General features: G+C 34.0%; 1 protein-coding gene across 1 annotated transcript in view; it reads left to right on the top strand.

Moving 5' to 3' along the window:
* The window catches only part of Cad96Cb (protocadherin Fat 4-like Cad96Ca), a 315489-nt gene extending 303571 nt beyond the window's left edge, over nt 1-11918 (top strand). The window contains exons 15-19 of the mRNA XM_069831307.1: nt 619-733; nt 2900-3063; nt 6809-6966; nt 8518-8777; nt 10228-11918. Coding sequence (XP_069687408.1) covers nt 619-733; nt 2900-3063; nt 6809-6966; nt 8518-8777; nt 10228-10317 — 787 coding nt within the window. The 3' untranslated portion in view covers nt 10318-11918. The remainder of the gene's footprint in view (nt 1-618; nt 734-2899; nt 3064-6808; nt 6967-8517; nt 8778-10227) is intronic.
* The last annotated feature ends 7093 nt before the right edge of the window (nt 11919-19011 follow it).

The following is a 19011-nucleotide window of genomic DNA, read 5'->3' as shown; positions in this document are numbered from 1 at the left end:
AATTAATAACACTCAATAAAAGAATTGTATTCCAATGGATAACATCATATTGTGGAATCCTGGGAAACGAGAATGCGGATGCTTTGGCAAAGTAGGGCAACAGTGTTACTTGCAGACCTGCTACTAAATCTACGTATTACTCTGTGAAAAGATTTATTAAATATATATACTTAGAGTTCAACACACAAAATTTGATAACACAATTTCAAGGGAAAAAATGGAACTCTCTTGTCTGTAGCTGCATTTAGACTGGCAAGAGGCCATGACTGTTTGGTCAAATACCTGCATAGAATTGGAATATATCACTCCCCTAACTGCCCATTGTGCAACTCAAACCAAGAAATTGATTCGAAACACCTCAAAATCTGTGCTTCAATGCCGACCATGATAATGTCTTTGAAAAATATTGGAGTGCAAGAGGTCAAATGACTTTATTTTCAAACCCCTTGAATTAGAAAACAACAACATATGTGCAATATTTTAATTACAATAAATGATTCAAGTGAATGAGTCTTAAGAATAAGTTTATCCTAAAATATTGTTGAAATGCTAAAATTAACAACTTACAGCAAGCGATAAGAGGGACATAATTTATTAAATTAACCATTATTATTTCAGAATGTTTGACATCAGTGATTCGGGTGACATAATTCTGGTGGACATGACACTTCTCAACAGCAGTACGGCACACATGGTAGCCGTGGCAACGGACAGCGGGATTCCCCCCAGACAGGTGAAATATTTGTTACTACATTATCTAACAAGCAAACATTCTCATGGGGGCAGACAAAAAAGTAATTTTTTTTCTTCCACCATGTTAATAATGTCAAAGCAAGAGCTTATACAAATTTTGGCCCCTCGAGCGCAATTACGAGGGTCTCCCAGAAGTAAATTTCCCTGCAGACGTTTACAGATAGTAAACACAATTTCATGGAAAGATTTACTGGAATTCTTTAGCTATTTAGCTATTTATATTCTCCATCGGAATTTAGACATTTGCCATACGTTGGGTTCAACAGAGAGGTGCTGACGGCTGTCACACACTGGTTCCCATCCCAGGCGGCAGACTTCTACGAAACAAGGATCCAAGAAAATTACTTCAAAAATATCTGTATCTGTTCTAATAAATATTTCCATGAAACCGTATTTTCATTCTATAAGTGGCCCCAGGGAAACTTACTTTCTGGAGGACCTTCATAACTGGCCAAAATTTATATAAGCACTTGTTTTGACATTATTAACACGGTGGAAGAAAAAAAATAACTTTTTTATCTGCCCCCATGAGAATGTTTGCTTGTAAATTGGTAGAGCTTGTATTAGACTTAGAAAATGAGACATAACATTAATGTTAATAACTAGTGACATGTCTTTGCTTACGATGAAGAAGAAGAAGAAGAAGAAATGTCTACTTCCCTATTTTAACGTAATTAATATTAATAAAATTGTAATTACCTAGTTCCTATTTTCTGTAATTTCCCAGAAAATATTTCCTTCACATTTATAAAAATATCTGCGGTAGGCCTATATGATTGATTAATGACAGTTGGGCTTTGTGTTATTTTACGTAGCACTACAAATGTATAAAATTTAAATTCTGAAACAATAACAAAAAATACTGTTTCAGTGAAAGTACTCAACTGGGTATGATTTAAATAATCCATAAGAACTTCTGACATTTTAGGAGGAAATATACACCTTCGAAGTCGAAAAAGGTTTTTTTTTTCTTTTTGTTGAAAGAACTTTCCTCAATAGTATGGTGAAAAAAAATGTTTTATATCTCGAATACTTTTCGAGTTACAACCCAAAACGTGAGACTGTGTCAATTGCCGTGGCCATTTAAATATTGACAAAGCAGCTCACCTTCGGTAAATTTCTTGCTCATTTCCCGTACAAACTTAAATTTTCCAACACTGTTCTCCTCGCACCTAACTTCTATATTTTTAGTCAAATTTTGAAATGTTGCATATAAATGTATTTCATAATGAAGAACAAACCCTGCCTTTAGCACTGTTTTATCATTCCAAGTTCTTCTTTCATTAATAATTTATTTATTAGTTATGTAAAAATTTTAAATTTTACAATTAATGGAAAAAAAAAATCTCAATAAATATTTCTTATTTACGAGTATATATTAACTGATAAGAGCAGAATTTCCTAACACATTCATCATTAATAATACAGACAACAAATCATTTTAAAATATTCAAAATTGTACAAGATAACAGAGAGACCAGCTTTCCCTAAACAAATTGCACCACCAATTCAAAAATATAATTATCCTTATGTATAAAAGTTTCTTTGGAATCTAGGAATCTGTTATTAATCTGCAAGTACTGTCTAATGAATATACCAAATTCCAGCAGAAAATTAATTCAGAATATGTATGAATTAAACTTTGAATTTTACTACATTTATGGTAGCGAAATGTGTACATATCTCCTTAATTAATATCACTTCATAGGTAGGGCCTTCATACTTTAAGAAATATGACTAAGAATATTTACAAAATCTTACTTCCTCAAAAGTCAATCTAAAGATATGACCATTGTGCAGCATTATATTATTTCGCAATTCACTGTTTCTGAAGCGTTGAGTCGGTATTACTACTGTCACAAAAATAAATGGAAAACATGACAAAATTCCTTGATAAAATATGTTGTGCCTGTTGAGTTACCGTTGGAAATTTTTACTATTAGTTCCTTATTGCCTTGTTGTCCGACAAGGTGCTTAGAGAAAAATTATTGCACATGAAAATGTCATTCTACGAGTACACCTGTGTGCATTTTGTAAAGGTTCTGTATGAATGTTACAACTTGCAAGTATTACGATAGTGATCTTGAAAGCGCATTTCGTAATTCTATGGCTTATGAAGGTCCTGTATGAGTGTTGTAACTTGCAGGCGACAGTGCCCGTGATCGTGCATTTTCCTGAGAGCGTGGTACAGACAGCGGGCAGTAGCTGGGCTCCAGGAGGTACCAGCTTCTTGCTCATGGTCGTGTTCGGAGCCCTCCTTGGCATCCTAGGCCTCATAATTGTTATGCTCATCCTCTACATCTACAAGCAGTGAGTCTCATATCATAATAACCATCTTGGATTCTTACTGAGTGATCTTTCTTCAGCATGACCTCGTTCTTATCAATCAGTAACATAGCCCTTAACTATTCGCACGCCCAGTAAAATAATGTCGTGTGTCGAAAATCACATAATACTTTCGTAAATTATTTCCAGCGCTGTTTTACTGACTGGAGGTATGAAATTCTAATAATAAAATAGTAAATTATCAACGGTTTTGGTACCTATTTATTAAAATATTTTTACAGCAGTATTTCACTAGAAAATAGCATATCTTTACAAATCACAATTTTCGAGTTACGACACTATTTTACTGGGAGTGCATATTATGCAGACTTATTTACATAATTCTCAAAACAAACTTCAAGTTTAAAACTAATCTCGAAATGTATTTAATTTAAATCCTATAGAGAACATATTAGGCTATGTAAATAAAGAAATATCAAAAGGCTATAACCACAGAGAAAATGTGAGATAACTTCAGTCAATCGATATGTTCAGTTTAGGTGAACACAAGTAAAATTGAGATGATTCGCCTACATTCAAATATTTCTGAAGACTACAGTATGTTATACTCTTATAACTGTCTAACTTTTAACGAGAAAAATGTATGCTCTAAACATTCGAGAAATCTGGTCACACTTTCTGTTAACACGATGACGTCATCTGAGCGTGCTACATCATGCAAACAATAAGAGCTCCTTCAGACACTTTCAGAAGCGCTGCTGAAGCTCTGCCTCTAGTGAATTATGGATATAAATGGGACATTCAGACGCAGCCACAGCCACAGAATAGTGGCGCTGCAGACGCTCTGAGTGGTTGGCTTCGCCGTTGGTGGCGGCCACTAAAAGTATCGCTTCCCGTCGTGATACATGGAATCAAATTGTAAGTTTCAGATGGGGCCACAATCACGCCATTATTTTAGTGGCGCGTGAGTGGCGCTGCTAACGGACGACTTTTGGGTCACCAATTCCTTACACCACCACGACAGTAGGCCTATACAGGTTATTGTGCCACAGTGTCTTTTTTTCCAATTTCATTGCTAATTTCTGCTAGAATCTCTTGAAATCATTTCTCAAACATGCGAAAAAAACTTTTTATGGTCCTAATGTTGTTGTTGTTGTTTGTTGTTTTCTAATGCCAGGCATTTGACAATGAAGTCATTTGACCTCTTGCACTCCAATATTTTTCAAAGATATTATCATGAAGCACAGATTTTGAGATGTTCCGAATCCATTTCTTATGGTCCTAATGTAATTCATCAAATAAAGTGTGAAATAGTCCTCGATTTTGTTTTTCCAAAACCAATAGATGGACCCAGACTCTTCTTCTATTTTTACGTCAATTCTTTCTCCGTATAAGCAAAGTTGCCAAATGTATATCTCCCTGTATGTCCATGTTCACTGAAAGACTGAAAAATTATCTAAAAAATTAGTATATTAAGCAGTGCTTCAAACGCGCGTACACAGCGCCACTAACGAGTCACTAGTGACGCTGCTAAAGTGGCCTTGTCTGTAGGGACCCTAAGAATCACGCTGTTCCGCTCAGGCTGAAGTATGTGCAGTACTCTAAATGTAAAAGCATAATGAAATATCCGACTTAATTTTAATTTAATTTAGTCTAATTCCAAAATACTTAACTGTGGTATTAATTTCCAAATGAATCCAATTTTTCGCGATGATATTTTATTACTAGACTGACCACAATTCTTTGAGACAAAAACGGGGAGGGAAAGCCACGAGTTATGTTCTTAGAAAAAAGGTGTTAAAATGTTTTGCCCGCTAACATTTTTTTACATCAGACAGGATCAAATAATCGAAATGGATTAAATAGAAATATTGATAAAATTCTATTTCATTCATAGTTTGCAATTAAAGAAATTGTAGAATTCATTATTTAAACTTGAACTTGCAATAGTTAATCTTGACAGAACACACACAAAAAACTTTAGCTTAATGTAGAAGAAGAGGGCTCCATTTCACCACGATTATACCATGAGTACTTTTTAGATGATATTACTTTACATAACAAATCTTTGAGTACCTTGTCATAAAACCTATCACACTTCGTGTCACAATTTTGTCTTACAATTAGCATTTCTCTTATTACTTCAGTGCTTAATCGGAATTTCTCCTTCGATCATATAATTTTCATAATATAGACTACAATATTCCTTTTACGGGTGCTGTATTTTCTAGCAGAGAGAGAATAAGCTATACTACATTGCAACAATTCTAAAAATCTAGGCATTTTTCAATGATTAAAGAATGTGCACCAATCCATCAGGTAAAGCAATACTGATTTTAGGTTATGATTGAACAGTATTTAAGCATAATTTATTTTTTATTTATTTATTTTTGTAAAAAGTGCGACAAAAGTAATATTTTTACTAAAACGACGGAACGGCCCGGATATTGGAAAATAACTGTACTGTCCCGTTCAAAACGGTACGCATAGTCATCCTATTTATTAGGCCTGCTCATTACAATAATTTCACTGACGTCATATTGATGTGTGAATCGTTTCAATCAGAATCACTTTTATGGCTCTGGTTTTGACTATTAATATTACATTGTTTCCTCGAGGTCTCATGGAATGAGGAAGCAATCATATGAAGTAATAATTTTACTAGGCGGAATCTTCTGGTATACATTCCAGCCAATAGCTGGGTTAGGTATCACAAAGGTCTCTCAACGTCTGATGTCATCAAGATGACAGCTAATGTGGTCCCAGTACCATATCAGGCAGATCCCAAGACAGTAACCGCTGCAGGTGATGCCACAGCGAGATTGAAACATTCTCACATGTCTTGGGATCCTATCCTTTTGGCGACACTCTTCGCAACCACAGACGTCACACCATCCAATCAAAATTGGTAAGCGTTACAGAGTAGTGGATATATGAAGAAGTCCACGGATTAGCTGAAAACAGCAGTGCATGTCGAATCGACATTATCGCCTTTAAACCTGGTACCGTAATACCAAAGGCTATATAGTACATCCAACTATCAGATTTGAGTCTCACAAAAGCCAACCTGACGAGGTGGACGCGGAAAAAAACATCTATGAGCCGATCATTCCGTACTATAAAAATTCCTACCATCTTAGAGATATAGAAGTTATTGGTTTGTTTATTGGTGCAAGAACTTTAACCACTCGTTTTCTTTATTTCTGCAAAAGCTTTCAAATACCAACTGCTATCATTACAGAAGTAGCTTTTAAATCATTGAAGCTATCAATTTACATTCTACAACATCATCTTTATTCCTCTGAGCTACCTTTCTAGTAAAGTATCACTTCCTTTATACTATTACCACGTTATATTTTATATTGATCACTATATTACAACATTTCTGAGTTGTTATAATGTTTTATTCAATTTTAATCTTATTTCCACTATTATTTATCATATGGCAACCTCACAAGCTGGGGAAGACATTAATTTAAATATTAACCAGAAGGCTCCGCCTTGTAAAATTAAAATGACGAGAGTACAAAGACAGAAATTATATTTCAAATCTCAACCCTCCTTACAATCCCCAACCATACTCTCAATAACAATCACGAACAGCACAAACGTTTCACATAATTATAGGAATCAATGAATCCCCTGTCACGTCTTAACACAATAAACTGTCATATCTTTGTTCGCTGTGAAAGAAGAGGAAGTGAGAATCTTTGAACAGTCAGAATATTTAACGTAATCCCTACACAAAACTATGTCGATATGTTCGCAGCAAAAGACCAAAGTCTGGGAATCGTGCAGGAACCAAAGGCTACATGAATAACCCAATACAACATGAAAAGCTCTCACCCAGTGCAGGAGGAAAGGTGGAAAATCCTGTATTCCATAATCAGCAAGAGGGTGGAGCATATCACACAGCTACTGTGAAAAGTAAGTGAAATGCACCTCGATAATACAGCACATTTTCTTCATTAGAGTGATTTATATCAAGCAGAACTGAAAAGAGTGATTCCAAAACGCGTTCATTCCATTTTTATCCTCCTGAGTCCTGAGACATTTGTTGTTTTATTTTTAAAGTTCAATATAATTCTGCTGAAAAAATTCTGCAGGTTACAGTTAGTATAAAAATGCAGCTGTATTATAGGCTTACTATACTTCGATTCTCTGCACATACATCTTATATCATAATCATGTATGAAGTATGGAATACTATATTCTCAAGACTCAGGAGGATATGAAAGGAGTGGGCTAGTTTTATTATAGTCAATTATTATTAATATATGTACTTGCTATAATACAGTACGACTTTAAAGTGCGCTGGACTTGCATCTTGCACCATCACAAACATGTTTGTTTCATAATAAATACTTATTTTGAACTTGCTGCATTGTGAAGCTCATGTATGGTATTAAAATAACATTGAAACTTTCGAAGTCCCATTCTTTAAAAAATGAACCTACGTGACTTGAGTTCTCCTATACAAAATTAACGTTTTTGGATACATTTTGTCTATACCATTTAATTTACTATTTTAACGTACGTAATAAAACATAACATTTACAGACTTTTTTCGAGTAAATCGGAATTTATGTGTCTCTTTTTTCTAGGTTGACTCATTGCCCTAAAATGTTACTCCTGTATCAGAGCCACTACTCTTAACAACATGTTGAAGCCTATATTACAATATTTTTTGATGTAAAATTTTAACATAAAATTTTATTACTATTTCATAAATGCAGTGTTTAAGTGCATATTACGATAATCTTTGTTGTAAAATTTTAACTTAAAACAATAGTATGGCTGTAACACAGGTACTGCCCTTGTGTACAAGTATATTTTCAAACAAAATATTTAAAGTGATTGTCTTCAACTTTGTTGAATGTTAGCTAGCACCATCATTTCATATAGATCTCTGCTAAATTCGTTCGCTGGCACTAAATTTCTAGTTGAAGATAAATCGTCAGACTCACTTCTTTCTATGAACATTAAAATGTTTATATATATTTTTTTTATATTACAGTGCTGCAGTAAATACCATCCTTTAGAACAGATTATGTCAGTCTTACATAAATTACACACAATTATGTCGCCACTTACACAGACATACTGTCTTCCGAATTGCTCTAGCAACTTCTGTACTTATGTACATTTGTTTAGGCACCTTTATTTCAACTAAGAAGACATAATATCATAAGAATTGCTAAACTGAAGTATACTGTACTTGTTTAGGAGTAAGGAACCTGTTGTAAAGTGACTCTGTAGTGTGTGTTACTTGTGTTTATGAGCAGGGTGTCTACTGAAGGACACGTGACCTAATGTATACTCCGTGCTCACTTATACTCCACAATATTGTGGAACTAAGAAAACTGTCTTTAGTAATGAATCTATGCTGTATTTCTGCCATTCAGTCGTCTGCCAACTCCACAAAGAAATGATATTGCTGTAGGTATAACAGTGATATGATGGACGTGTTGTGCTCAGGTATAATGGCGAGAAATACGCCCTCCAGAACGAGTATGAGAGGAAACTGCACCAATCCTCTAGCACAGGGTCTGGGATCGGGAAAGCACAAGGTAGCACCTGCACCGCCCCAGTTACCAGATGATGCGAGGGCATCCACACCAACTATACCCATAGACAACAACAATCAGCCAAAGAATGGAGTCAGCTGGCCTAGCGGCTCCATCCCCAGGAGAGTGAAGAAACTCAGCTGGGACGACGAGTCTTGCCAGCAGAAAAAGGTAGACGATTTTCTTAGTTTTAGTACATGGGTGGTTTGGACAGATGAAAACAGACATCTACAGTCCTAACTTGGTTTTATCTACGTCGTAAGAGGCTGTGGAAGCAGGAATAATTTCAGATTAGAGTAAAGGAAAGAAAGGAAAGAGTCGAGAAGATCGAAGTTAATACGCCATATAATATTTTTATTTGATAACATTTTGAACTTCCATTTCATTATTATTATTATTATTATTATTATTATTATTATTATTATTAATTCGTGACGCTACAGCCCTTTAAGAGCCCAGACCGACCAGCCTGCTGCTGGTCTCACGCCCACATACCAAAGCAGAGGTGGACGATCATCCAATCAGAATGGACCTTTCTATAGCCTGCATCTTTTTCACCTTTCCATGCAGGCATCACCACATTCCCTCAATCCTCGGTCCCACGAGTTACCATGAACCCATTGACCACATACCATGGGGCCCAAGTTCGATGGCGGCAACAGCCGACTCTAAATCGACATTTACTCTATTTCCCAGTAACCACATCGAAATACAGGATCACTTACTTTTCTTCTATGTGTCATTCATCGCCTCAAAATTCAGGCAACATTTACCTACATCGCCTTTCTCTCAGACATCGCTTCGAAATTCGGTATCATTTACAATTCTTCTACTTCTCAGTCACCACTCCGAAATTCAGTATCATTAATATTTCCTTGTTTCCCATTCATCACTTCTAAATTCAGTACCATTTACATTTCCTCAGTTTCCCAGTCACCACTTCGAAATTGAATATCATTAAAATTTCCTTGTTTCCCATTCATCACTTCGAAATTCAGTACCATTTACATTATTTCCTCTATTTCCCATTCACCACTTCGAAATCCAGTATAATTTACATTTCCTCTATTTCCTAGTTAGGCCTACCACTTCAAAATTCAGTATCATTTACTTCTCCTCTATTTCCCAATCACCACTTTGATATTCAATATTATTTACATTTCCTCTGTTTCAGGGCCATCACTCTGAAATTCAGTATCATGTACATTTCCTTTTCTTTTCATTTTCAGTCATTGCCTCGAAATTCGGCATCATTTACATTTCCTCTTTATCTCATCAATTAATTCGAAATTCAAGTATCATTTAAATTTCCCCTTCTATATTCAACCGTTAATTTATATCTCTTAAACTTCTCAATCAACACCTTCGAAACTCAGTCATTCATTGCATCATTACACCACTTCGAAAAAGTTGTTTTATCTAGAAAAAAAAATGCAATCCATCAATTTCACTTTTATATTGCTTCTGAAGTAACGACATGCTGAGAACGGGTATAGGAATAAACAAGTCATTATATAACTTTAATATACCAAGGCAGTCAATTTATTTCATCCATTTTTCTCTTCAGTATTGTTGTGGTTTTAAGCAGATTTGTAATTAACTGTTATTATCTAATTCGCAGCTGGAGATGGACCCAGATGTGAGTGTTACACCACTAACAGGGCAAGAGGAACAATCCTCGGACCAGATGAACCTCACGGTGTACTTCTAGCATCGGCCAGTTCATCGTAACCTCAAATCAGCTTCATCCAAAGAAAAACTTACAAGCAAATGTGTTAAGTGTAAATATGCGCGTGAAAATATGAGGAAACGTTCAGGGACAACTTACAGCATCACAAGTGCGCCAGTGTATCGGATTGCAAAGCAGAAATGGTAGTGAAGAATAAGAAAAACAATGAGCGGAAACAGGGTTCGAACTAAACTTTGTCAAGAGAAGGAGGGGAGCATTTCTTTGTGTGACGTTGTTACAGATACTTTTTCAGAAGAAACACAACTCTGACTATACAAAATATGGATAAGCTTACAGCAGTGTGTACTCCTTTTAATTCGAGCCCTTAGTGTACGTACATTTAAGTGGAAAGAGTGAAATTTGTATTGTTATCGCATAAATCACTACTCGAGTTACTATACTGAAGAGAGGTGTGAATAATTATTTATTGAAATTATGCAAGGTTTCAATTCTTGAGTGTTTGAGCACTCTGCTTCATGCAGCACGATTGAATTCTGAAGAAGAAATACAAATATTAATACAGTAACATAATTATCTTATGTCAGGAGTGGGCAAACTTTGACATGTAGGCCAGAATTAGGTCTTCACACAAGGATGATTGCCAACATCAGTAAACTATGTCAAATTGTAATTTTCTATGTAAGAAGATAAAGATAAGAATACAGAAACTAAATTGTATTAGTGAGGTCCAGTATTTTGATTGCCATGCAAAATGATGATCATAGAATTTTTCATTTCGAGACAATGAAAAGCTTGTAATTACCGATCCTATGTTAAAACGTCTTATTTAAATTTGTTTATATATATTTGTCGTGTTCTGCGAAGTAAAATTCTTTCTTAGTTTAGTTAATAATTGAGAAAAGCCTATAAAAATAAACACGTCATCTTGGATGAATTATCCATCCTGTTGAAATACTAGGAATTCTTTCATCTATGCTAATAGTAAAATTGTAACTTAAATTTTTCTGGTAATTTTCGCTTTTGAAAAAATAATTGGTGTTAACATATTTTTAAGGCTTGTTGATATGTATGTCTATCTGTCAATCTGTATGTATGTTTGTTATCTTTCACTCGATAATGGCTGTATTGATTTATATGAAAATTGGTATCCAAAGTAATTTAGGTCCCACTAAATACAGCTTTGAAAATAATTCAGGAGCAACAAACGATTTATAACTTATAAAAAGCTGATTATTCACTACTTAAGAACAAAGCTATATTTGAAAATGTAATAATTTAAGGTCCGATCACATAATAAGATTGGCCATTCCCATGTTATAAAATAGCAACATATAAAAGAGAACAACCGCTAGGATCTCCACTGTCGAAAATGAACTTTTGGTAACGAACGCTAGATGGAAGTATAGTTGCAAGCTATTACTGCATGCATTTCCATCAGGGTTATAACGTGGAAGAATGCAGAAATTGATATATGTTGTTGGATTTAAGTCAATGATATACTTTATTTATAACAAGTGCAGCGAAGCACACAGTTATGGCTATTTCTTCAACAATAATGTTGACTGTCATGGAAACAAACAACACAGAGAGAAAATAATAATTACTTACAAATTCCAATAATACGGATAAATTAAATAATTAACAGAAAAAATGAAGAAGTTTGTGAAATAATAATTGTTTTAATAAAATATAAATTCAAAAACAACTGTTCACTGAAGAATAATGTAATTTGCGACTTTATTAAAATGTTCATAATTGCGAATAAAAATCAATAAACTTATAAATTTTATATATTTAGAAACTAAAAGACACCATGTATAAACATAATATGACTCATAGACTTTTAATTTGTTATAGACCTATCAAAGAAAATAAATTAGTTACACAGTTATAACTAATGTCATTTTAAAAAGAAACGCTGAAAGTTTTTTTTTTTTTTTTTTTACATTCTCTAAAAACGCTTAAATATGATCCTCAGTCCTAATTCGACAAACGGCCATCCCGCATGTAATCTAACTCAATCTCATACTCTTTCTAACATTTTTCTGTCAATTATCTCAATAACTGTGGTAATTCTCAATTTCAGTTCACCAATATCCAGTGGTACAAGTTAAACAAACACCTTTTCCTTCATATAACTCCATAACACGAAATCACATGAAGTGATATCACAATCGTGGAAATATTTTCGAGATTATGACATATCATCAACATCTTTCAGTCCCAAAAGAAATAATCATTTAATTGACGCAATCTGGTGATAAATATGGGTACAGTAGAGGAGACAAGACCTGTCCTGTGACCTTATCATGTGTCGTGGCTATATCACCAATGGGTATGGAGAGGGAAGATAGGTTTTAGTCTGAAAATGACATGAACTCCGTGTCCGTAGATTGGTATAATACAGTATTAACCATCATGAAACAAACTCTCTGATAGCTCATTCTTTCCCTATCGCACAGCTCACATACCAGTTCTTGCCTCCTGTAGGTAAATATAGAGATATTTTTGAAATCTCTGTGAGTTAGAACTTACACTGCTATATGGGTACGCCTATTCTTTACAGTTCCTCTCGTATTATATTCCCGAAAGTGTATAAATCATTTACGAATATGGTGCTTATATGTTACTCATATTTAGTTTCAAATAGGAACAAAACTGTGTTTGCTTTGGTCAGTTGTCTTCTGTTTGAAACTCTTCATAATAGGTTTGTTCCAGCACGGTTCGGAATCGATTCTGAATTGTCTGGTCATGCGCAGTAGCCCAGTGTGCGTTCCAACAAGACTAGAACTGATTCCGAACTCCCAGTTCCCTGTTCCAACGTGCTTCAGAACTCGTTCGGAACGAGTGAAATTGGTTCTCTATTAAGAGCAGAACTGGGAATTCTGAACTGTTGACCCATGCGCAGATGGTTTAATCTGAACTTATGGTTAAAATGCTTCGAGGCTAGTCAGATTAAAAAAAAATAGTTGATCATGAGTGATTTGGAAGGTGATAGTGATATATTTTGTGACGAATTAATTTCGGAAGATGAATATAATTTTAATATGAGAACAAACACAATTTTAATATGAAAGTAAAGTTCAAGAAACGTTCCAACAACGTAAAATCCCGAACTAGTTCTGACACCATACACGACTGGCGCATGCGTCGAAATAAACTCGGTATTCGGAACGCGTTCTAATTGCTTGCTGGAACAAATCTAAAAAAAGTGACTTACAGAAAAGTTTGCCCACATCTGAATTAAAGAGAATTTATCTTGTTGGGCTATAATACTGATGCAGTTTGATCTTATTTATGAGAATATTGCTATAAAAGGTTAATACTTGGGTCTCTCCAAGTGTTTTTTTATCTGTTACAAGTGATGTATAATCAAATTAGTACATATCTTGCCAGAGGATTAGCATTTGCGGACATGCTGACATGATACATATTACTGTACAAGTAAATAAATTCTAGCCATACTTAATGGCTTTGAAGTCAGTATGACATACAGAACAAAACTAATACTATCGTGACTGCCACTATTGCCACTCCTAGTTAAGATAGTATTGTTTTGTTTACAATATTGATTAAGATAATGGGAGGCAGTAGCGACAATTGATTTAAATACTCTTTAATTTTCTGTGATGATTCATCGCTTTCAAAGTCGTATTGTTATTCAAAATAAGTATTTTGTACGCACTTTTATAATAAAACATGACACGAGAGTTAAGGCAATGGGCGAGAAATTTATGGTTACTAAAAGCATTTACAATAAATATATCTAAGTTCGTCTCTTTCTATACATAAAATGCGCGATGTGACGTCTTCAGTCATAAAATAGAAAAGAACTGCTCATATATTCAAACCCTATTAAAAAATAAACAATTTCGACTCTTTTCGATTAATGTAGGCTATATTAACTACAGCATCTATAAATTACATACAATCAAGAAATCGAAACTTTAATATTTATTTTATCATAATTTAAATTTGAACATAAATTTCTATCTTATAAGTTACGCATAAAATTATCATAGTTTATCAACAGTACTCTCACTAGAAGTTTTCATTTATCTAGAGAAAATCAAACCTCGAATGGGATTTAATTGTCTATTACACGATTAGAGGAAAGTATATAAAGATTAGAAGAAATAAAGTATTCTAATAAAATAAAATATTAATTTACTTACTAAAATTCTATTTCACTAATGCTATCTTCACCAAAACGTTTGAACGGAGCCGTCATTTTCAGTTGACTATCTATGCGGGAAACAAATGACGATCGCAAAGCATGTTTTATAGTACCGTAAAGAATTTGCAATTTGAAATGTTGGCAAACAAAGAAACAAATGCTAGGAAAGTGATAAAAACAAACAAATGCTAAAAAAATGATAAAAACAAATAAATGATAGAAAAGTGATAAAATTATAGCGATATACAGCCATGATTGGTTGAACCACGTCCTTTCGTACTGTTCTATTGGTCAAAAGTAGTATGATGTAGTAAAATTGTAATAGTCAAATTTAAACAGGATACGGTACTTAAAAATTGTTACTTTTGTATTTATATTTTCTAATTTATTATGTTTATAATTAGATCATAGACAATGGCAGCTGCTGCTTCTGGTAGTTTTGAGAATATTTAAATTAAATTAAACACTTGAACCAAAACGTTCACTGGTAAAAATAAATATTATAATATTCTTTAAGTAATTATGAAATTAGTGTTTCTCACTGATGAACAAGAAAGAGTACTGGCGTGAGTGCTAATTCGAATGTAGTGGGTGAAATAGCAAACTAAATTGTGGGCTGCAGTTCCATTTATGTTTTCAAGCTTCACATACCAAGATTTAGAAATATATTTACCAAAAATTTAGCATAATGTTTGAGATATTTCACCTAACATAGCATAAAAACAAGTAATAAAACTTCAAATAAATTCGTCTCGTCGTCGTGATCATCATCATCATCATCATCATCATCGTTCTATCAAATATTGAACCAAAAGACATATTACGGCCTTGAATTTTCTACAAAAGACTTTTCTAATGTCATATAATAACAGAAGTATCAGCGCTCCCATTAGAAACCCCATGAGTCACCATTGATGATAATATTACTTCAAAATGCAAATACAGTACTTGTAAACTATCAAGTTTAGGTTGCATTTGATTTTTAAACCTATGTTTTAAGGGGCGGAGTAAGCCTCGGTAGCATAGTCGGTATAGCGCTGGCCTTCTGTGCTCTAGGTTGCGGGTTCGATCCCGGCCCAGGTTGATGGTATTTAAGTATATTTAAATGCGAAAGGCTCATGTCAGTAGATTTTACTGGTATGTAAAAGAACTCCTGCGGGACAAAATTTCAGAACACTGGCGACGCTGATATAACCTCTGCAGTTGCGGGCGTCATTAAATAAAGCATAATTTAATTTTTTTACAGCAGCAGTGCTGCAGATTTTAAACCTTTCACAAAATTTTAAATATCTCAGAGATAATTCAGTAGATCTTTCTCATTTTTTGTACCCAAATAAGTAGTATTTGGGCCTCTCATTTGGTATCAACAAATTTATAATTATCATATTAGTTTTATTATTTTTATTTGCATAATAATTTAACGGAATTAGTTTGCTGCTACATAAGAGGAAAAGCGTAGTATCTCACCAACTACTTGTTAGATTCTAAATTTCTTTTATATTTCTCATTCCAGAGGATGGACTAAAGTGATCTTCCTAAGTTATAAAGTTTACGAACTACATTTTGTTTTATTGTATCATAAGGAAAAAAGTAATTTTTATTTTACATTATTTATTTAAAACATATGAAATCATACCTACATCTCTACGAAAGTAGTTCATCCTCTACAGTTTGAATGACTACAGATTTTCTGAACGTCTGAAACAATTTGCACAAATAGTTCAAGAGATATCATATTTTTAGTTTGAAAAATAGCAGCAAATTATTTCCTTTAAATTGTGTAAATAAAAATAATAAACTAATATAATAAATAATTATAAATTTGTTTATGCCAAATGAGAGACCCAAATACCACTTATTTGAGTACAAAAATGAGAAAGATCCACTGAATTATCTCTGAGATATTTAACATTTTGTGAAAGGTTTACAATCTGTAGCACCGATACTGTGTGATCCCCGTTAAATGTAATTTTATCTATACATTAAATTAAGAAGAATACGGTACGTAAAAATTCGTTCAATATTCTACTGCTTAGATATTACAGTTTTGATTTGGCTTGCCTATGCTAAATTTTAGATGATCATATTATCTTGCTTAAAAACAGTAGAATTCACTCTGCCCTTAAATTAATTGGTTTTATATTACGCAATATTCTGACGAATATAATTAAAATAATAATAAAGCTAAATTAATGTTATTGATATTTTAATATAACTTAAACTTCAGCTTCCGAAGATTATTCATTTACGATCACATTGTTTCATTACCATTAAACATTTTGAAAGTGGGGAAGATTTCGAGAAGAATACTAGCTTTATCCTCTTAAATATATTACCAACGCTATCTATTAAGATGAACGAAATAAAAAAAAATTATTAAACACGTTCGCATACACGAATTATTCAACTCGCATATCATACAAACTACGCTCGAAATTTGTGGCAGTGACAATAACAAATTGACCAATTTCGTTAAACTGTACATCGACAGAAGTGCCTTGCTATCAGGTTAACAACGATATCACATCCAATGTGTGTGACGCAAAGATCTCAAGTAATGTGAAATCCAAAGTGATGCTCTCTGCTAATGAAGCATTATTTTATTATTCTATATTAATTAAAGCTTTAGCATGTTAATGTTGACACACCAGTGTGGACTGTTGTACATTTTAAAATAGAGTTTCATCACGAAAGTGTATAATTTGTACCTACATGAAAATGTTTGAAATAAATATATATTTTCCACAGCCGGAATACAATAATTTATTTCATGTCATGAAAACTGTTTTCATATAAAGATGGACCTCTCATTTTCTCCATTATGTAACGGATTCTTTCAAGTTTTATTCCACAGGAATTATTTAATTTCTGTAGAAAGGTAATAAAACAATGTAAATACGTTATGAAGAGAAAAGGAGAATCGTGAATAGGAAAACATTGAAATTCTACAATGTGTTGGCAGTCCCAGTGCTGACTTACAGGAGCTAAAACTGGATATTAAATATATCGATCAAGAGGAAGACAGAAGCTGCAGAAATGAGATACTTAAGATCAGCGGCAGGATATATTCTACTATAGTCGTGTCGCTGTTATTTTCGGTGTGACTCCTCCCCTTTGCTTACGTCTTAGGAAGTGAAGGCTCTATAAAGTTTAGGTAGGTAGTATCGTTCGCCTTTTTTGTTCTTTCGTTGCCGAGCTACCAGATGAGGAATCTACTTGCTTCACCGTTAAACATTATCATGTCGTAGCTCCTATGATAATAAATCAAAAGCACTATAATTGAGCGGCAAATAACGTCCTCGTGTGATTTCTGCGAACGCCAACGAAAGAGCCAAAATGGCGGGCGATTATATTAGGCTAAGTATTTATCGAGCCTTAGGAAATTCATTACATCATCAATAGCGAATGACAAGACGCACACTTTTAAATGTACCCGACCTGCAACGTGATTGGCTGCCGGAAATAAGAGCGACGGGACTATAGATCAGAAAAGAAGTACATATATGCGGATGGAATTGGACATTTTTAACTTAAATGACAACACAACACTTCAGTTCCCTTAACATGTTGCAAATTATATTACTGTCTACAGTTTATTAATCATTATATTTTACTGTTTTTCAAAATACTTAACCGAAATCACTTAATATGTAACGAAGTACGAACTTTTGTTCACTGTATTGCATACAAAAATTATTCTCTATTCTCTGTAATTGTGTAATTAAGATATTTGATTTCATTTATAAATTATACTGATTAAGTAGACATATGAGGGGGTTAGTCACAGTGGTGTAAGTCATATTTTTTTTTAATTTTGACACAAGTGCAGAAATGCAATCCTCACATGAGAAAATGTTAAAGGAAAACATGAAGTAATTTATAACTTCATAAAGCCGCAGACAGATTGCAGCGCAATTTAAGTAGGTAACCGGAACAACTGCTTTGTTATAAGCTATAGTGGCGGAAGTCAGACAAGCACCGCTAAGCCTGTTAGTGTTTGCAGTACGTTATACAGGGACATCATTTTATTTTTACTTCAATTTTTATTGTACCTGAGTTTTTGAATGTACTTCACTCCCACTCCTTCTACTAATGAAGTTCCAACTCCACACAGAACCAAGACCGCAGATAGTAAGCAGTACTGAGTTACTGAGTAGGCCTATAGTACGTTCCAGAAATATGTTCGCGTTTTCCAGTGACGAAAGAGCTTTCAATATTGAATCATATTTTCGCACAGGTACTGTCCGTTTGCCTACGTAGCATCCCGATTTCCCCCACCTGCTTCTGCTCGCCCCTCTGTAAAAGCTGGGCTGTTTTAGCTCTTTTCTGAAAACATTAATTTCTGTTAGGAATTGGACGTTTACGTAATATTATACAGCTGTTTAATTTAACTTAAATAAAAGGGCCTCGTTACGTAATTAACTGTCACGTGATTTCCTCCCTTTCTACAATCCTGCGGCATAACCACTTGGACGGACAGTAGATAGCATGTCTGAGTAATTTTATATTTTCGGGTCGGGCAGAAGTGAAGATTAAAT

The sequence above is a fragment of the Periplaneta americana genome, chromosome 7, assembly GCF_040183065.1.
Source record: "Periplaneta americana isolate PAMFEO1 chromosome 7, P.americana_PAMFEO1_priV1, whole genome shotgun sequence".
Classification (NCBI taxonomy): domain Eukaryota; kingdom Metazoa; phylum Arthropoda; class Insecta; order Blattodea; family Blattidae; genus Periplaneta; species Periplaneta americana.
Note: the sequence above shows the minus strand (reverse complement) of the source record. Positions and strands in the feature narration are given on the sequence as shown.